The 19,635-nt window shown below is 50.0% G+C and overlaps 6 protein-coding genes across 6 annotated transcripts; 2 read left to right on the top strand and 4 right to left on the bottom strand.

The window, feature by feature from the left end:
• Positions 1-653: 653 nt before the first annotated feature.
• M438DRAFT_354690 (uncharacterized protein) lies at positions 654-1,841 on the top strand (the record flags this gene model as incomplete). Its single annotated transcript, XM_029906967.1, has 1 exon — positions 654-1,841. The coding sequence occupies one exon, from the start codon at positions 654-656 to the stop codon at positions 1,839-1,841; it is 1,188 nt and encodes a 395-aa protein (XP_029761832.1).
• A 2,532-nt stretch (positions 1,842-4,373) lies between these two features.
• Positions 4,374-6,331, top strand: M438DRAFT_295431 (major facilitator superfamily transporter). The gene is made up of 4 exons (XM_029901875.1): positions 4,374-4,840; positions 4,889-5,113; positions 5,170-5,874; positions 5,929-6,331. The coding sequence occupies exons 1-4, from the start codon at positions 4,529-4,531 to the stop codon at positions 6,211-6,213; spliced, it is 1,527 nt and encodes a 508-aa protein (XP_029761831.1). The 5' UTR covers positions 4,374-4,528; the 3' UTR covers positions 6,214-6,331.
• Positions 6,332-8,022: 1,691 nt separating this feature from the next.
• M438DRAFT_354688 (uncharacterized protein) lies at positions 8,023-9,237 on the bottom strand (the record flags this gene model as incomplete). Its single annotated transcript, XM_029906966.1, has 5 exons — positions 8,023-8,067; positions 8,157-8,240; positions 8,309-8,341; positions 8,461-9,082; positions 9,233-9,237. 5 exons carry the CDS (start codon positions 9,235-9,237, stop codon positions 8,023-8,025), a joined length of 789 nt encoding a protein of 262 aa, XP_029761830.1.
• A 1,830-nt stretch (positions 9,238-11,067) lies between these two features.
• On the bottom strand, positions 11,068-11,791 carry M438DRAFT_271250 (uncharacterized protein; the record flags this gene model as incomplete). Its single annotated transcript, XM_029900468.1, has 2 exons — positions 11,068-11,270; positions 11,338-11,791. The coding sequence occupies 2 exons, from the start codon at positions 11,789-11,791 to the stop codon at positions 11,068-11,070; spliced, it is 657 nt and encodes a 218-aa protein (XP_029761829.1).
• Positions 11,792-14,360: 2,569 nt separating this feature from the next.
• On the bottom strand, positions 14,361-17,378 carry M438DRAFT_373992 (uncharacterized protein; the record flags this gene model as incomplete). Its single annotated transcript, XM_029908465.1, has 18 exons — positions 14,361-14,838; positions 14,875-14,994; positions 15,028-15,304; positions 15,356-15,463; positions 15,500-15,591; positions 15,631-15,743; positions 15,810-15,907; positions 15,941-16,031; positions 16,074-16,171; positions 16,208-16,303; positions 16,343-16,391; positions 16,425-16,526; positions 16,581-16,604; positions 16,641-16,753; positions 16,784-16,816; positions 16,850-16,924; positions 16,955-17,061; positions 17,131-17,378. 18 exons carry the CDS (start codon positions 17,376-17,378, stop codon positions 14,361-14,363), a joined length of 2,322 nt encoding a protein of 773 aa, XP_029761828.1.
• A 1,495-nt stretch (positions 17,379-18,873) lies between these two features.
• Positions 18,874-19,627, bottom strand: M438DRAFT_334515 (ribosomal protein L34e; the record flags this gene model as incomplete). Its single annotated transcript, XM_029903718.1, has 4 exons — positions 18,874-19,053; positions 19,249-19,372; positions 19,533-19,546; positions 19,604-19,627. The coding sequence occupies 4 exons, from the start codon at positions 19,625-19,627 to the stop codon at positions 18,874-18,876; spliced, it is 342 nt and encodes a 113-aa protein (XP_029761827.1).
• Between the last annotated feature and the right edge of the window lie 8 nt (positions 19,628-19,635).

Raw genomic sequence — 19,635 nt, 5'->3', positions numbered from 1 at the left:
ATTCTGAGCTTCTACAGAGATGGCAATCGTTGTCGCGTTCTCCAAGATCAAGATGGCTTCTCGAATGCACAATAATCTCCACTGTTCTCAACCTGAGATAGGAGACCTGTCGTTTTCTATCATGAATGTCTCCTGAAAACTCGAGCCAAGTTGTTTTCTCAAGAAAATATATTGCCCATTCGTGTCTTATCGGCCAGTCGGCTCTTCAGAGGATCCGTTGGGTTAGGGGAACATCTAGTGCTTTTGAGTTGCCGACAGGTCCAACGCCGGTTGGTCCTTGGGTCGCGTGGGTGTCCTGTCATAGAATGATATTCTCTCAAACCAGACATCGAATTAGTCGAAGACGATGACTCTTTCTGCGCTTCCTATAAAAGCAGAACTGATCTTGCTTCATAGTATCTTCTCGATATCTCCGATCAGACTTCGAAAGTACACTGCCAGCCAGCGATTTCCAACACAACTCGACAGCCTTCATCACGTATCGAGTGCTTTTATCGTGTCTAACACAACACTCCATCGCGTCTCGGATATATCCCTCACGATTGAAAATTCTCCATCGCGTTTTGAGTTTTCTCATCGCAAATCGCATACCTCACGCGACACAAGTATAACCGACGCATTTCAAATAACCCTTAACATTCTCAAGAGAAACCATGGCTCCAATCAAGACTACCAGAAAAGGTCGCGCAACCGGAAACGCTGCTGTGGGTTCCTCAGGCAACAACATCGACACCACAGACAACATCCAGACTACCTCAGGTCACTCGACCCAAAAAGGCAGGGTCAATAAGCGGGTCGTGAAGAACAAGGCCAAGGACAACGCAGCCCAAGGTGCTGAGAAGTGGACCGAACAGGAGCGACAGACACTCCTTGGCTCCAGGGCCATTCACAAACACTGGAAACAGACCAGCGAGATCCTTGGTCGGACCGACCAATCAGTCAGATCGGAGTTCAAGAAGATGAAAGACGGCGAACGCAACAAGGCCGGAGGAGTTGACTGGCAGCAAAAGGCTGTCGCTTGCGACCAGCAACGTGTCAACAGCCCTCCTGTGCCTCAGGCAGGACCTGTTAGCACCCCAACGACTCTTGGTAGCAGTACGACCGCGATCAACAGCACAGCAATAACGCCTCAGAGCAGCACGCTCTCGGCAGCCAGCACCGTGCCCATCAATACTCCTTCGGTCCAGGTAGGACCGAGCAATATCACACCGACTTCGGGTGAAAGCTCGACCTCCGCCAACAGCGCCGCAAGGACCCCTGAGAGCGGCACCCTCTCAGCACTCAGCCCCCTGCCTGTCGACAGCCCCATCGAACCCGCGAAACAACACGTGCTGGAACCCAGCAGCCACACCATGTCTCTCGTACACAGCGATCAATGGGGCATCGGCAAACGCACAAGGGCTCTCACAGATGAAGTAGCTCACCCGAGCCATGTCAGGGGTGACTCAAACCCAGACACGGGGCGACAAAGCATGACGACGCCCCTTCAGCAGGACGAAGAGGATGATTTCGCCTACAGGGTACCATACCAATGCTTCAAGGCCCCGAAGGAGAGGAGGCAACTCAAGCCAACAGAGTTCCACCCGACCGATTACTGGGTTTACGGGCGAACTATCGAAGAAGAGCCCGAGCGCGAGACCAGGCCCAGCAAGTACTTCTTCCAAAAGGAAGGGTATCATCAAGATAAAAATGGGACTTGGTGGTACGATCACCCGTATGGTTTCTCGAGACCATGCCCTCTTAAGGCTGGTCCCGATCGAAAGGATCACTTCAAACTTCGTCCACTGCGAGCTGCAGAGATAGACGCAGACCTGCTTCTCTTCTCTGCTGCCTCTGGTTGATTGGTCTGCAGGGCCCTACTTCGCCCTCTCTCTTCCGCAACAGCATATTCGCCTATCAGCATCCATCGCAAGGCACGAACACGACCACAGGGAACAGACCCTCCGACGAGACTATGAGCCAACGGGGCTCCCGATGTCCAGAGAGAGCCATGTCAAAAACACCGTGCCTTTTTACACGCCTGTTTCAAGCTGACATGGCTCGCGGGAATGACATAAGAAAGAGATCAAGGGAATGACACAAGAAAGAGATCAAGGGAATGAAAGCTCGCGTTGCGACAAAAACATAGTGATAAAAGTGGCCCAACAACTCCTGTGGCTCTTTTTACCCATCGGGTTTTCAACGAGAACAGGAAGGTCGCGAATGAAATTTCAACTCACACATAATTTCCATCTTCATTCACTCATACCGTTTGATTTTCTGCTTACGAACGACAGAGTCGCCGCAATACCTTTCTGCTCCTTCCTCCTCCTCCTCTTCTTCTTTCTTCTTTCTTCTCGCTTCTCTTCTCATTCTTTTTCTTGGACATGTCGATAAGAGCGATGCATGGTTCGATCAGTCGTACAACCCTATCTTACACCTATTGACCATCAACGGAGATCGGCCGTTCTTGAAAGTCCAATCCCGTCGGAAGAGAGTATTGTTGATTGTGACCAGCTGGTTGGACTTTTTCGCAGCGGACCTGGGAACCTGATTGGCCGGTCTAGGCGCCTCCAGAGAAAAGACATCGGTCACCGGATACAAAGAACCGGGACATGTTGTGAGAAGCTAAAGGTTGTTTTGTTATACATCAATCAGGCAGAACTGTCTGCTCCCCCAAAACGTCGTCAACGAAAGCCAAGCTCTTCAAGCAACAAGCGTCAAACAGCAAGCGAGAAAAGCAATAAGACAGACAGCACTTTCTGCTCTACATGTAAGGCCAGGCTTTAAAGCGCTTCCTCGGGTCGACGACCACTTGGTTATCTTGTGAGCCCACAGGCCTTCTCTTTTCTTCTTCCCATTTTCTAGATCTCATGGAATCAACTGCTTGATTCGCGAAGCCTTCATCGAGCTGTGAAAACTGGCATTTCGGTCTCGTCCACGATGTCGGTGCAAATGGCGTGTCGAAGCTTATCCGTCCGGTACCACAAGTCTGAACTTCACTTCCACCTGAAAGTGTACAGGTGGCTGTGGTATCTCTCCCGGCATCCATGTCGGAAGAGTCTCGTGCCATGACCCTGGGGCCTCGCACCGGTGCGGTCGTTCCGGCGCCGGATCGAGAGGCTTATCCAAGCCTCCAGCTGATGACTATGTGCTTTTGGAGGCGGCGATGAGATGGCGGAAAGGCGCATTCGAATACTTCCATCAAAAGATGGAGGCCCACCACAGGGTCGGTTGTCCCGGAGGTGGTCGTCCGAATGCGGCGAGGTGAGAAGGGCGGAAAGGGTGTGAGAAGAGATTTCTCTTTACTCCCTCATCGCCGCCCAAGCATATATGTCGCCATTTCAAAACGATTTAGAGACCGAGTATTTCAATATTCGATGTCAGTCATGCAAGAATTTTCGCTTGCGCTGGACAACTAGATACATCTCCAGAATGTGCGTGTGCGTTATCCTTGGCGGTCTCAATCGTGGTGGCCTGACCCTCAGTCAGACATACAACTCTGCGTATAATCATTAATATTATTTCGTAGACTGACCTGTAAAGGACGCAATAATTCGAAATCTATGTTTGATTTAGTAACAACAACTCTAGTCTATTCGGAGGGCTCTTTCTAGTCCAAGAAATTTTGCTCACATTTCTGACGACGACAAATTCTGGCCGCTCGGAAAACTATTCGAGCTTTCATCACCTACGAGTTGAACACATTCTCAAACTGATGATTCTCTGCAACGTATACTGATTCATGTTCTGTCAAACCATTGGTCCGGTCTGACCTTGAAGTTGCGAAGAAACTCGACTTCCTCTCGAGCACTCCCAAACCAACGTCGTAAGTCGAAGTTGAGCCAAGAACTTTGGCCATTAACAATGAAGCTTCCTTCGCCTAACTCCAACAGTGCACCTTCCCAATCCAGGCATTTATCACTTCCATCAATCACCTCCTCCTACGACCGAGATACCTCCCTAGTTGCTTTGCATGAATGATTCGCATCTCCGTTTTCACGTGGCAAAGAGCCGCTCTCTGTCTACTCTTCCTGCCGACCAGATCCGAATACAACAGCCGGCAGTTCATGTCTGCAGTCCTTATCTTATCCACGAGGGGTTTCCGCGGACTTAAGAATGATCAACCAGCACATGTCAAATCCAAACAAAGCAATAATGTGCAGTCTGCTATGATCTCGTTGGCTAAAAGACATGTTCGTTGGAGTGAATTTTTCCTTGCCCGCGCACTGATAAGAACAACTACTCCAACTGATAGGGCGATAATGCAATGCACTGCACATCATACCCCCAGATAGGCATGTCGAATGTTCGGTGCGAGCATCTTCTTGCCTTCAACTCCCAACGTATCTTGTATCAGTGTACTGTAAGTCGCATTTCTAATAGGCTGCAAGGCAGGATATCTGGATATCTCTTCTTGGCTTACACATTGAACGGGTGGGATATGTAACGAGTCAAGATAGGTGAGGTTGATATATATGTAAGTGTTGCGATCGTCTATCTGTCAACTCTCACCCATCTTTTCCGCTCTCCACACTCACCCTCCACAATGTTTGAGCCTCACGACAAGGAAAAGGCGTTGCATGCTACACCGGAAGAGCTGCCTGAAGTTGAAATTGGCGAGGTCAAAGATGTCAGGAATGCAGACGCTGCGCTTGACTTTTTGCGACATGAGGGCGAGGGAGTTGAGATGACGGCGGAGGATGAGAAGAGGCTGGTGAGGAAGATCGATTGGATGATTATGCCGTTGATGTGGTGTTGTTATGTTGCGCAATACTTGGACAAGACGTTGATCAATTATGCTGCTGTCATGGGACTGTATGAGGATGCGAATATCACAAAGGCCGATTTCTCGAACTTGGTAAGTGTTATTGGTGATTTTGAACTTCAATTGTACTGACGATACTAGGCTTGGATCTTCTATGTCTCATACCTTGCTTTTGAGTTTCCTCATGGCTACGGTATGCAGCGCTTCCCTACCGCAAAGTATCTCGGCATTATGGTGGTATGCTGGGGTGCTATCGTTACTGTCACTGCAGCTTGCCACTCTTATGCTGGCCTCATCACGACCAGAGTCTTACTTGGTTGCTTCGAGTCCGCAGTCGCGCCATCACTCATGCTGATCACAACCATGGTATGGTCCTTTGCACATCACTCACTCATCTCCAACAACTGACACACTCTCCACAGTGGTACAAGAAGAACGAACAACCCCCTCGCACAGGAATCTGGTACCTAGGCACAGGCACTGGCACAATCATCGGCTCCCTCCTCTCATACGCCTTCCAACACGTAAACTCCGCCTCCCTCTACTCCTGGCAAATCCTCTTTCTGGTGGTCGGCCTCCTCACCATCTGCATCGGCATAACCGTCACCCTAATCTTCCCGGACAACCCAATGACCTCCCGCCTCTCCCACCAAGAAAAAATCTGGGCAATCGAACGCCTACGCGAAAACCAAACCGGGATCGAAAATAAACATTTCAAGAGCAATCAGGTCGCCGAGTGTTTCATGGACCCACAGACTTGGCTGTTGAGTTTGATTACGATTTCGAGTTCCGTGCCTAATGGTGCGGTTAGTAGTTTTCAAGCTACGTTGATCAAAGGGTTTGGATATGATAGTAAGCAGACTGCTTTGCTACAGATCCCTGGCGGTGCGTGTAGTGTGGTGTCTATCCTGATCGCGACATATCTGGCCGGCAAATTCGATCAGAGAGGGTTGAATGTGGTTACCCTGCTCATCCCTGGAATCTTGGGAGGTGCATTGATGGCTTTTCTGCCCGAAGACAACAAGGCTGGAAAACTCATCGGCAATTACTTGACCAATTGCATTGGCGCAAGTTTGCCATTGATGTATTCATGGGTCGGAGCAAACTACGCCGGTCACACCAAAAAGGTATCTTCCCCCTCCATGATTTTCACCTTTGCATCCTCATTAACAACACCGCAGGTCACCATGAACGCCATCCTCCTAATCTCCTTTTGCCTGGGCAACATAATCGGGCCCCTGACCTTCCGCGCCGAAGACGCACCCGAATACATTCCCGCAAAAATCACCATCATTGTAACATGCGCCACCGCAGTGGTGCTGACATTGATCCTACGGGCATACTATATTTGGGAAAACAAGAGGAGGGATAAGGTTGTGGAGGAAACGCGGATGGGACATAAAGCCGATATCGAGTTTGCGGATGTTACGGATAGGAAGAATAAGGAATTTAGGTATAGATTGTAAGAGGGAGGGAGGGGGATGAAGGGGCTAGGGGATAGGGCGAAGATGGGAAGAGTGGTGTTTTATGTATTTATGATGGCATGAAAATTGTAATGGTCTAGGGACGATAGAAAGGAAGGCTCGAAATATCAATCGCACTTTCCACGCTAAAAGAAATGGAACAGCGAATTTTGTTTCCACTCTCCCTCGCCCAGCGAGAAGGCCATCTCAAGCCCGTCATAATACACAGTTGAATTTGAAAAAACAGCACCGTGTTTAAAGAGAGTTGCACAGAACAATCACTCCCGATGAACCACTTCCCTAACCTCAAAGATCACCCTGCCTTGTGACACACCGCTTTCCTAATCCCTCGACCGCTATCGAGATTAATGCGCTAACACATCAACCTTAGGAACCCGACGTTCTTCAACTCTACTCTCCCATAATGCGACTGATTCGATATGACCTTGCGTCGCAGCACGAGTATGAACATTCCACCGCACACCGCTAATGCGATCTACTGAGATCACCTAGCCGGACATCGACCTAATGTTCGGAGTCGACGAGAGATGGCACCGTAGAGCAAGATATGATACCTTTGCGAGCCAAACGAATACACCACAACAATGATGTCGTCGCTTCTGTAATGATGTGAGAGAAAATTATATGCGTGTGTGTATGTTCATGTTTGTAGTCATAGGGATGCTTCTTATCGCTCAATTTTCTCAATTCGTAAACTGTTCATGTGTGCAAAACTTCGACAAAGTAACATGTTACATATTCGTTCAAACATGGCTTTATTCGCATACTTTTGAGTGAATGGAAGAATGGTTTTATTTGGTGGTCTGGAGTGCTGCAAGTTCGCGAAGAGCTGAGGAATAAAGAGTCATATATACACCTTCGGAGCCGTGATCCGAACACGATATTTTTGTATTCTTGATTAGGTTTGAGTTTGTACTCAGGATCTTCAGCTGAGGCTGTGAATCAAGGTTTTGCTTTTTTTTGGGTTTAGTGCAATGTTGGTTGCTGACCACCATCTTGATAATATAAAAGGGAGAATAATGGCTGTGAGGAGAGTAAGTGGCTTGTTTTTTTTGGCGCTGATGTTTAACCAAGAATCTGGGATTCGGGTGGTTAATAAGAAGTCTATAAGCGATGAGTGAGGGCAAGTCAGCTGGTCTTACTTCATAGATAGCACCATTGTATGATGATGCAGAAGGAGTGTGGTAGGATTAATGATGAAGAGTGGTTTTCATATTAGTGAGAGCGGAAAAGAGGCTGAGAACTTGATTCCCAACTCCTGCGCTGAGTCTTGACTACGAAAGATGAAGATATTCCACCTTTTGAGCAAAAATGACCTCCAGTTCAACCGATCTGCAACAAAACGGACAAAGACCGACGTGTAACGAAAGCAGCAAGGAGCAGAAAAGATTTTTCAATAAAACAGTGAATCAGAAGTGAAGGTAAAAGGGAGACGGAAGACAAACGAAATATAGAACGAAGATAAAGAGGAGGTGAGCGCCACATGCTGTCGTTCTGCGACTTCCCAATATCCCATCGAAAGATGATGCAGTGTTTGCGAGCAAAAAAACACAATTCCCTGTTCTGTAGAGATCCCAGTTGCCTCCCTTGATCGCGACCAAAAGAAGACGCAGCAAATTTGCGGACCCCGAGATGATGTCCTATCCACCCAAAGAAATTTCATATCCGTCATTTTTCCCGTGATCCCGTATCCCATATCGCGTATTCTGTATAGTGCTTGTCAAATAATTTTGCAACACCTTTTTTCCTCTCATGTGAAGATCAGAGAGGAGAAAGATGCGCAGCTGAGTTTCAGCTCTTGGTGCCGAAATGCTCTTTGGCATATTGCTCGCAAGCCTGGTTGAAGTCCGTCAGCATCGTATCTCTGAACCTTGTTTCCGCACTCCAAGGGCTTCAGCCAGCCTTTGGACGTCGCGATGACTCACCTTTGCAGGTTTACCGACTTTCTGTCCAATGACCTTCCATTTGCTCTGCTCGTATTCTTTGATGGCCGCGAGGAGTGCTGCGCTCTGTGGTAGGTGTTAGCTCGTCAGGGACTAATGGTACAAGGAATAGAGAGGCGGACGAAATGGCTGACCTCGTCTTCCGCGAACTCTGCGTAGTGCATGTCCTGTTTGAGAGAGAAGAGATGGTTAGCAAGGTACACCGAAAAAATATGGTGAGGTTGTAGTCATGTTGAGCAAGACAGATCGAGGATACGAAGGTGAGATGGAGGTAGATGATACACACCTTATACCAATGCTTCTTGACACTGCCTTCGGTCCGTGTGGGAAACGTCTTTGCAATCTCGCTCCAGCTGTTGCCCGCATCTCTCATCACCTTCAGCCTCTGCTCTTCCGCAGGTGTCCAAGGTGTATTGGTACGTCCTTTCTTTGGTCGTGCAGGTGGGGTGTCATGTCGAGGAATACCGGCATCACCTGGTCCTTGACCACCACCCGAGGGTCCACTCAAGACATAGTTTTGCTCGCTATTCTGACGATCAGGGTTGCCAAAGAGACCATGTTGGTCTAGGCCATAGCCACCAAGAGAGGAACCAGGAAGGGAGTCGAGTTCACTTGCGCGTCGCTTTCGTGGATTCAGTGGTGATTGAGGGATCTGTTGAGGTTGTGGTGGTGGAGCGAGAGGGTGTTGCTGAAAGGGGCTGTGTTGATGATGTTGAAGAGGGGGTGGTTGATGATAGCCAAACGGCGACGTGTTTGTCGTGTATGGTGACGAGTGATATGGGTTTGTGGAATACGATGAGGGAGGTAGTAACCCGGCTGACAGCGACAGCTGCTGTGGTGACGCCGACAGAGGTAAGCTTCCCACTTGTTGCAAGCCTCGCTTCTGTTGTTGGTTTTGCGACAGGTTACTGTGTAGTGGAAGAAAGGTACACATGTCAGTCATCAAGGTATTGGTATGATCCATGACATGAGGTATACGGCCGTACAGGCGCGACGCTACATGACCATGTATCGAAAGCTTAATGAAATAAGAAGGGAACTCTGGGTGTGTAACTTACGACATGTTGAACTGGTCGTGAGGGTTAGGTACAAGGTCCAGGTATGTACAGTTGCTGGGATGGAGAGGATGTATTTGAGTCATGAGACGTCTGTTTGCTCGCGCAAAGGAAGAGCACTGTAAGAAAGGGAAGTGTGGGAAGAAAAGAGGGCTGGCTGCAGGCAGACCCAAGGACAAGGCGAACAGATTGAGCCGGGAAGTATGCAAGCTTTTTTGCTGAAGACGTCAGAAAGTGTGTTTCCAAAGCCGCAAAAGGCGATAACAATAATGATAATCTCGTCGTCGCAAAAAGACAAGTCGGAGCGTAGGTAAATAGAGAGTCAGGTCAAACTTGGCGGGTAGCGAGACGACAATACTTGAGTATGTAATAATGTATCTGTCGCGACGACTTCATGGACCTCGAGAAAGGGAAAAGGAAAACGGAAACGGGGAAACATGAATGGTATGGTGAGCTCAGGGTGGGGGGGCAAGGACACGCCGGCAGCCGCTGCACCGCCTAGCTAGCCAGCGCCATCTTGGCCGCGGGGGCGGCATGGACCTTGGGGCTTCAAAGGAAGCAGCGCTCAGCGTGCATGCTGAGCACAGTCAGCGCCCTTCAAGACTGGCCCCAGTGTCGTATGCGGCTTGCAGGATGGAATCGCCTTTACGTCGTGATCAATGATCATCCTGAGTCAAACCCATGCGGAGGCAGGGCGGGGTGCAAGCTCGACAAACGTTTGCGGGGAAAGCACCCACCCAAACCGCTCGTTCTTGCCTCGTCTGGGTCGCTTCATCCACCTCTGATTCGCTGACATGATACGAGTCTTTATTTTTCGGCCTGGCTCCAGCAGCGTGCTGCTGCATGTCACATGGGACCCGAGAGTCTCTTTGCTGCTTGCACGCGTAGGCTTGCCATGCTCGCCATCATCCGTGGACAGATCGCTCTCCTCCGCACGATCGCATCCTCGCCATGACGTATTCTGCTTGACGAAGCTTGTGCTGGATGCATGCACAGCATGGACTCCCCTCTCAAAGGGCTGAAGAAGATGAAGTGATAATCCTGAGACAAGATTGAGCGCGTGGGATGAGACGGATAGCCAACGAGAATAATCGCGTCATTCACCTATCATGACATCTCATGCCGACAATCACCATCATCAAACGCGGGCTCTTTGCTCTCCAAGAAAACATGGCCAGCATCACGATCTTGGAAACGAGCAAAGCCCTACACTTGGCCAGACAGAAAAGGGTCATCATCACGCTTCGATTGTCTGCTTGCTCGCGAGATGCGAAAAACGTGGCGCTTTTCGGAGGCAGCCAGAAAAGCAAACGTGCAAGGTGCCAATGAGTCTAGCATGAATCCTTCCGCCTAAGCGGTCGCGGAATGGAGCTCGAAACAGTGGGCTGCGATAACTTCGGACCGCAGTTTTATCGACAAAAGGGCCGGCTTTATGCGGCCGCGATAACAGAATTGGGCATGTTGTTGGGCTTTCGATGAAAAGTAGAGACAAAGAGAACAGATTGGGACGAAATTTGAAGAAATCTCTTTGGGAAAGATGTCTCATGTCTCGCAGATCGTGCACAAGGGGAACGGGCGTTCTCACGGGTACAAAATGCCATATCTCGCAGATGTGCCTCACATGGGACCGGTGACAGCCCAGTGGTTAAGCGTGCCGCGCCGCCATCCGTCTGCATATCATGAAGGAGAAGGTCATTAAATCATGGCCCAAGCTCCGTGAGCAGCAGTTGGGTGGCAGGGCGGAAGACAAGTGACAGGATAGGGCTGTCTGCTTTGAGTGGAGAGCTTGTTTAGTTCTCTGACAGGCGGAATTGTCCCCACCGTTGCTTGGACTGATATCAATATGTGCCCTCCTTCCAACCAATGGGTATCAAAGCCGCAGCGACCTGTTGGACACCACGTTCGGTGGCCAGAAGGTTGAACTGAGAGGCAGCATTACGCGTGTCTGCAACCTCGAGGCGAATGCCCAGATCACTGATGTGCTTTCGTGTCTCTGGCGACACGGGCAGAATCGAGGGACCAGTTCCCAGGATGAGAAGATCTAGACGCATTGTCAGTACATGAGTGCATGTCGTGGTGGGATCAAAAAGGGGGTCTTTATCACGTACCCGGCTTGGGCCACACGGCATCGAGGAGACCCCAGCTGTGTTCGGCCACCTCCCACTGACCCTTTGTGTTACGCAGAGTACCTCCGACGCTTGAAACGCCCTTGTTGTCGTCGCCCGTTGCGCCTTCGCCAATGGTACCCTCCTTCCTCCCCTCTCTGATCCAGGGCTTCCAGTTGAAAGCATCGCCGCCGACGAGCAGAACTCCCGAGCCGGCGATCTTGAGGCCCGAGTTGAGGGCGAAACCGTCGTGTGCGCAAGCGTCGATGGCAGTGGTCGGGGCGGGTGTGTTTCCAAGGACGTTCATGGCGGCAAAGTCTGTTTGTGTGTCTTCTTTGCTCTCCGGGCCGCGATCCTTGGTCTTGGGTGGGCCTACGGGGCCTCTTCTCGAGGCGATTGCTGCTGTTCTCGTGGCATGGAACTGTCTGCATAGTCTCGGGTTTGGCTGTCGGAGCATTGTTCGGGAGGCGGGAACCTGTTCAACGCAAGCGCGCATCGAAGCGGCTGCTGGTCTGAATATGCTGGCCATGCTGAACTCGACTGCGACGGGATGGGATTGAGCAATTGATGTTGCTTGTTCGTCTTGTTCTTGAGTTCTTGCCTTCCTTCTTGATCAATCTCCAAAAGTATGGAGAAGCTCGGGCGTGCCTTCGCGTAGACGTCATTATTTCCAGCTTTCATCCTATTGGCTGGCCATCTTCCACCACCCAAAACCTCCCGTCATCACATCTTGCAAGTCATCACGTCCAAACATCAATGTTGCGAAAATGCGCCCGAAAGGCCCACTCGTGCCTACATCTGCCGTACCATCAACAGTCTACACAGAGTCTTCCTTAGCCCGCGGTGACCTCCCTCTGACCTCCAACCCAAAAGCATCTCGAGTCAAAGTAATCCCTTTCGACGCGTTATCCTTTCCATCACCACTCTTAGACTCTGGAATCACCGGCGAGAAGAAAATCATCTCACGATAGCGACGCGTCAAAGGGTGCCTGCGTGGCCTGTTTCACAAGAAAGCGGTTAGACTTCCTGTTCAGCCTTGCTTACGCCGGGCACGTCAGATCACACTGCATGCGAGTGAGCTAGCGGCTGGAAACACTGCTTTCAGGGATATGGTGGCTGATTTTGCTATCAATATTCTGCTGTCACAACGGTTGTGTCAGGTCTGCAGCCTTTCAGCTATCAACTGCCCTCAACGTTGGCCAGAATATGTGAGATTGGGCAGATTATGCGAGAGATGGATCCGCTGCTTGAACTCCTTGCGGACAAGGTGCGATCTCCTGTGCATCTCTCAGGGCGTTGTCAATCGGCTCATCTTGCGACCGCGGCCTTGCCTCCGACCGAGCCTTGATTCTCAGCCGCTTCTTTTACCCTCCACCTTCTTCAAGGTTTGATGCAAGATAACTTCGATCAAAAGGAACTATTTCAAGAAATCGGTTTCTCTGAGAGATCCATTCCTTTAGCATCGCAGCGGCACACGATACATACTCTGCAGAGCAAGCATCACGGTTGTTCATCATCTTTGCCGTTGACTCCTGACCCAGCCGCGCTGTCTGTTCCTATCATCTTCAAGACCCACTTCGTGAAAGCTTTGACGGAAGGAAACCCATCTCACAGCATCTTCTCCTTCGCGAGATTGCCTGGGTAAGCATCGCAAGCATCGCACTGAATCGCGAAACACAGCTTCAAGGGGCGCGCTCACGCAAAGATCGTGCCCCTTTCGAGAACACCCGTAGAGAAACATTCACAAATATCCAATCTCTTTGCCGCTCACCTTTGACCGAGCCGCTGTATCAGTCGCTACCATCATCAAGAGCGATATCCAGATAGCTTGGGCAAAAGGGACGCCAACTGAGCATCAATGACCTCTCTAGGCAAAGCGCCTATGTAATCGCAATACAAATCACACTTGCATCCACCAAAGCCCATCATGCCTTCCATCCCGCACTCTTCGCACATCTTTTCCTTTTCTGCGAAACCGCTTCAACACCAAGGTACAGTGCATGCCGAGTTTCTACATGTCCTTCGAACCGATATCCCGAATTGCACAATTGTGATGATGGAAGAAAGAACATAATTCTAGGAGACAGAGGCTATATCAGCATTTACTCTATTACATACCGCGCTGCAAAACACTGGCTAGACAAACAAGACTCTAACCCACTTGCCTCATCAAACAGCAGACCCGTGATTTCTTGAGAGACTATTGTATCCCTGAGTTGAACGGGTCTTTGATATGTATAATGTGTGCCTGCTTTCCATACCTCTAATTTATCCATTTAGGGTATTCTCTATTCTTGTTTTGTGTTCGAATTGACTCCTTTTTTCTCCTTTTTCCTCGATTTTTTCTTCATTTCCTCGCCCGAGTCAGGGTGATACCCCAAACAACCACTTTTCTCATAAAATCAGATATAACACCAGTATTTCCTGTTCCAATTCCTTCAATACTCTCCAGAATCCGCTTGAACCAATATTCTCTAGGAACACAAAGTAATATTGCAGTGCTAGGCTATTTGGTTAGTAATATGTCATCGATATAGTGGTTTGAAACTTTGGATTTTGGGAAAGGTGGGGTTAGTATCAACGCGGTTTGTACCACATTTTCGGTCTTTTGGATAAAGAGATGAGGGAAGGAAAGGTCACGTCATTGATTGATGCGAATGAGAGCTGAGAAACTGACTGTCAATTCTGCGGAAAATTTGATAGTTGTTGGGGGAAAGAGAAAGAGGTCGAGATGGTTGGGGGGAGGAGAGTCAGGAGTAGAAGGGTAAATCAGATGAATGGATCCAAGTATCTGATTGAACATCAAAACGCGACAAGAAGAAAGATGGTATCTCGCGTATAAGCTAAGAGTCGCAGCAGAAAACCGATGATAGCAAAATTCTCAAATTGGTCATAAATATCGTGTTTGTTGTGGTATCATATCATCAATCTCTGAACCAGCCAGAGTTTCGCACTTTCACTCTCCATCATCTCCTCCATCCTCCCCTCCATTCATTCATCCCACCATCCTCTCATTTCTCTATCTCCTATTCTGCTCGTTTCAACAACACAGGCGCCCCAATCCTCCCCTTAATCCCCTCTCTATATTTCTCCCTCTGCATTTCTTCTCTGCGTTCTCTTCGCTTCACCATTGTATTTCTCAATCCCATATCCCATTTCCAACTTCTGCGTCTTTTGTGTCTTTGACTCAACCTCCTAAGGCTTTCAGTCGATTGAGCAGCCGCACGGAGGAGGTCGGTGGATTTCCTTTTTCGGAGGGAAGGGAAGGTGAACAACCTTGTCAGAAGCCCTTGTCTCTGCCCGTCCATGTTCTTGATCGAGAGTGTTTTGGTGGCTGGAGGGTTGACGTGGTGTCGTCGCACATTGGTCCCATGTCGATCGATCCCCAATGAATTGCCCAGCATGAAACCGCCATTTCCTCTGAAACCGGGTAATCTGACCGATAACCTCTTGGCCCTCCAACCTTGCATGCCTTTTTGCTGTTGTTCTTCGACCGACTCCAAACTCCGAATATCGCTGGTGTCGCCTCCAGCAGGTAACTCGTCATCGGAATATTCTTCTTCCGAATCGGTAAAATCATCCCAAAACCCTCTTGGCCGCCAGAAAGGGTGGAGAGTGGTATCGCGATCTTCTGAACTTTTCGGTCGTTGCGAGGATACGCTATTTCTGCGAGAAGAAGAGGATGGTAAGAACGGCAGGATAAGAGTCTCAGAGTAGCGACGGGCCTTTTCGACCAAACTCGGTCGGCGAGAAGGTGGTGAAGGTGAGCGTGGAGTTGGTGTTTTGCGGAATTGACTGGAGGGCGTTGCAGGACTGATGATCACTGCGGGGAGACGCGGTGGCTGGGGAGCAGCGCGAGGGTTGCGAAGAGGACTGTCGACATCCTCACGGTCTTGTTCCATACTCGGAGGTGTAGGTATATCTATGACAGCGTGGAAGGTCGGATGCGAGTTCTGCTTGACGCCTTCGTCTTCGCTATCAGGAGTTGTGAGGGCATCGATGTGGCGATCTCCGTGCAGACTTTGTGCTTCGGCAAGTCGCTTCTTGGCTATGTGTTGGACCATGAGGAGGGATTTATTCTCGTGCGGGTAGAGGTTTATGGCTTTGGCTTCGTTTAGCTCCATAGAGTCTGTGCGGTCAGATAATTGTGAGAAGGGACTTGTACTTGAGTGAAGATGGCGGATGTCTTTTGTATCGGATGACTTCCGTGGTGAGGACTGCAAAGGATAGTCGAATAGAGCATGTGTCGAAGGGTTCCTTTGCTGGGAGGGGAGCAAGAGTCTGTGATCAATAGACTGGGACTGCTCGACAGATGTTTTCCGTGGACGTTCCAATTCAGGAGATTCGAGTTCGGCGTCGAGAGAATGCCTCTTCCATCCTTGCTTTGGAGCGAGATTCATCTTTGCATCCTGGCCATTGAGGCGACGGGAAGCTTCTTTGGGGGACGTCTTCATAGAGTTGGCATCCGTGCGTACCGGCGCAGACACATGGCGCAACCTTGTTCGTGGCTGATCTTGGCTGTGATCTGGAGATGCGTAGTCTAGCCAGATATCGCTGTTGTTGTGGAGATTTACTTGCTGGTCCAGCGAGGCACGAGGAGTCTCACCTTCGTTGTAGTCTTGCTTGAGAGAAATATGATTTTTCGGGCGGTGCAGGCGATTCTGCTGAGAAGTAAGCAAGTGCATCTTGTCACCCAACTCGGAAGAGCGAGAGGAGCGGCGCTCAGGAATGACAATTACCGGCACTTTGCTGATGCGACCAGTTTCTGGGTTAGAAGCAGATCTGGCTGCATCAGTGTCTCCATTGACCAAGTGCTTGCGGCCCGGCAAGGGTGACACTCTGTGCTTGATGACATGCTGAGACTCGACCGAACTTCGTCTGGAAGAAGCGTCATCGCGCAGGGTATCAACCCTACTGACTCGTCGTAGGGCTGGCTGTTTTTGTTGAGCCGGGCCTGCGAGCACAAAGGCTTCGATGACGGTTGATGTGGTTGATGCGCTTGACAAACGCTTCGATTTCTCGTTTCGCATATGTCGGTAGAGGTGATCGTTAGCCGTCTCGGGCCATTCAAAATCTTCTCCATCCTTGACCGTGGAAGGGCCTTCATCAATTCCCTCAGACAGCGGCATGACTGCTGTTTTCGATCTCTTGTGGCTACCAGTGGGTATATTCTGACTGGGAGTTGTTTGTTGCTGATCACCCGTACGCCTTTTGCGGATGGTCACATTCCTCATGAAATTACCCACTTCTGACTCGGGAGTAGAAGAAGCCTCTCTGTCCAGATCTTCCGGAGTGAGATACTCAACCAGGATGGAAGAGGCGGTCGGAGGGGCGGGAAAGGCGAGATGTGTCTCTTGCGTAGGTGTCGTATCTCCAGATTCAGACATCGAGTCTCGCAACTGTTTTTGGCGATCCGCAACTCCCAACTGTAGGCCACCCAAGCGCATACCTCTTGTCGCATCCAACCACTTATGGCCTGCCTCTGATCGCAAAGGTAGACTGGCTTGACTCGTACTGGCACTGGCTTGACTTTGCGTCTCTCTTGCAGTCATGAAAGATTCGGCGCGGGAAGAGGCAGCATGCGGCATGGCTGGTCGTGGCGGCGCAAGTTCTTTGGTACGAGAGTTTGGCGGAGTTAGATCGGGAGTTGGAGGTCTCTGTGGATTTGGCGGCGTGTTGGTGCCTGCCTTGTCTCCTGGCAATGGCACCAGGTGAGCGTGTGTAGCGCTGACATTGCGCGATTGTGTAGGTGGTGTAGGAGGAAGTGTCGAATTCCGGCGCATAAGGGAAATTGACGGAGCGTCTCTGGGCCGGTATCCTTCGTGCATATCGGCATCTGAGTAGTCCGAGTCGTCATCGTCATCGGAGAAGGCAACCTGAGTAGGCGATTCTGCCTTTTCGGTTGTTTGTCGCGAAGGTAATGCCTTGTATGCTTGGAGAAAGCTGGCATCCTTGAATGATTGCTCTAATAGAGCGAATGCCTTGTCAAATTGAGAAGTAGGCATTTCGAGTGGTGATTCGTAGTCGAGTGGTCGTAGAAACATAAAGTCGTTGCTTTGTACAAATGGTCGTTGGCATTGGGCACTGTCAGTGCATATTGAACAGGAAAAGAGAAGGGATCGGTCAGATTGAAGCCTGTAAAATCGCAAATGCTGGAGGGAAGTCTGCGCAGATGCAAACGCAAATAACCAGCGACAGCGATTCAAGAAGGTCGGTTACACGCGCGGCCCTCGGTCACTTAACACAGAGAGTGCAAGAGTTGGATGGGATTGGTTGGCAGACAGCGAATGCGAAGCGCATGCACAGCAAATCGGCTAAGCCATGCAACAAGGTCCGGGACACGCGCACTGATCCGTCACTGAGGCCTTGAGGGTGACAATGAATGGAAAGGAAAATGGTGGCAGCCCAAGCCAGAAAAGAGAGACAGGGAGGGCAGCACGCAAGATAGCAGACGCGACAAAATCCGAATCAAAAGTTGGAAATGCAACCAGGGTGCGACACGCTCGCGTTGTCAAAAAACGTCACTGCTCCGTCCCTTCTCTTTGGCGAAAAGGCGGAGAGGAAAGAGCTTGTTTCGTGCCGACCGCTTCCATCAGATAACAACCACTTTTGAAAGGCATCTCCGAAAGTCGGGAGATACAAGCCATGAATCAGAAGATTCCATAAAGCAACATGAGTGTTAAGATCCTAATTATGCTCCGAAGCGCCATCTTCATCTCTTTGATGCCGTCACGGAACGGACTTGTCTTCCTCATCGTCAAATACCTAGTCACACGCCATCTTTACCATAATCAGCCTATCAGACCTGCAGCTGCTTTTACATTTATGCACATTCGGCTATTCCATCACCAACTTCATCAATTTATCTTTTATCCCGGCATCCTTGTTGGTGGGATTGTGGTATTGCTCGCTTACAAGACGATTAGAACACGATCAAGGAGTTAATGGTTGGTAACACCCTGGTTTTGAAGCTTGATCGTGTTGTTTCTGATGAGCCACCTGCGCCTCGGAAACTGCTCTCATGTCTTTGATGATGTGGCTATGCGTGTGTAAATATATACTAAGACCATATTCTCGACCTCTGCTGGTTAGATGGTGTGCTTCAGGCCACTGCGCATTGAGGAGACCGAAACAGAACATGTCCGATGTTTGAGGCGTGCTGTTGCTCGAGGTTAGTCGGGATGGTACTGCTAGTTTGCGCATTGATTTTGCAGCATCTGTGGACAGTTGTGGTACAATCACATGGGTGATTGAGGTCTGGTGGATGGCCATCGATTTGAACGAGTTTTTGATTCATCGCATGCTAACATGACCTTTTCTGCCCTCCGACCGTCCCTTAGACCCCAGCGACGGATAAGGCAACTGGGGTCTCAGCCAGAGCAAGAAAGCGTAGACTTAGACGCCGAGCCCATTTAAAATCTCCACATGCATTTTTGCCTTTTCTCAAGTCACAAATCGTCGTTGGTCCGTCTGAGACTTTGCGCCAGCATTCAACCGAAGAAAAGATTTTTCATTTCAAAAAGAACAGGGGGGAATCGTTTAGCGGCGGGCCGAGTTCTCCTTGAGGACCTTCTTGACGATCTTCTGCTCCTCGATCAGGAAGGCGCGGACGACGCGGTCCTTGACGCAGTTGGCGCAGCGAGAGCCACCGTAGGCGCGCTGGACGGTCTTCTTGGGGCGCGAGATGGTAGCGTACTCGCGGGGACGGAGGGCGGGAACCTGAAGGGGACCAGGGTTAGTTGGTTGTTCGATTGTAGTCTTGTCCAAGAGATTCGTTGAAGTGATTGCGAAGGATGATAAGAGAATAATTGTCGTGATTCAAGTTGGTGTGTCGGAAGGTGGTCCAGGAAGTCGTGGGTGTTGGAGGAAAGTGCTTTCGAGAATCTCTTGGACGATTGTTGGACATCGACTTACGCCTGCAAGCTTGACACCACAGTCACCGCACTTGGGAGCGGTACCCTTCTTCTTGATGTGAAGGTAACGGAGCTCGCCACCGGGGGTCTTGATAACTCGGACCTTGTTGGAACGAGTGTTGTAGCTGAAAGAGGTCCATGTTAGCGCTTCTGTTTCCTGCGAGAACGACTGTATGATTTTGCGGTTTTTGGAGAATGATAGAGCGATCGGAGAGAGTATTTCGAGCGGTCGTTCGGTAAAGGATCATGTCGTTGGTATTGTGCAAAATTGCGGTGTTGACTTACGGTTGCCTGCGGCGCTGCAAAGAAGGTCAGTATGTCAAAATTACGAGGTTCAGCATGTCGGCAGGACGTACGTAGGTGAGTCTGTTGGAGGGCATCTTGACGG

This window comes from Aureobasidium pullulans, assembly GCF_000721785.1.
Source record: "Aureobasidium pullulans EXF-150 unplaced genomic scaffold scaffold_7, whole genome shotgun sequence".
NCBI lineage: Eukaryota > Fungi > Ascomycota > Dothideomycetes > Dothideales > Saccotheciaceae > Aureobasidium > Aureobasidium pullulans.
The sequence above is the reverse complement of the archived record's forward strand: the minus strand, read 5'-3'. Positions and strand labels throughout refer to the sequence as shown.

Excerpts from the sequence above, each read along its gene's own strand:
- M438DRAFT_295431 (XM_029901875.1), top strand. The coding sequence starts at position 4,529 with ATGTTTGAGCCTCACGACAAGGAAAAGGCGTTGCATGCTACACCGGAA. Across the intron at positions 4,841-4,888 it reads AGGCCGATTTCTCGAACTTG|GCTTGGATCTTCTATGTCTC; the intron begins GTAAGTGTTATT and ends TGACGATACTAG. Across the intron at positions 5,114-5,169 it reads TCATGCTGATCACAACCATG|TGGTACAAGAAGAACGAACA; the intron begins GTATGGTCCTTT and ends CACTCTCCACAG.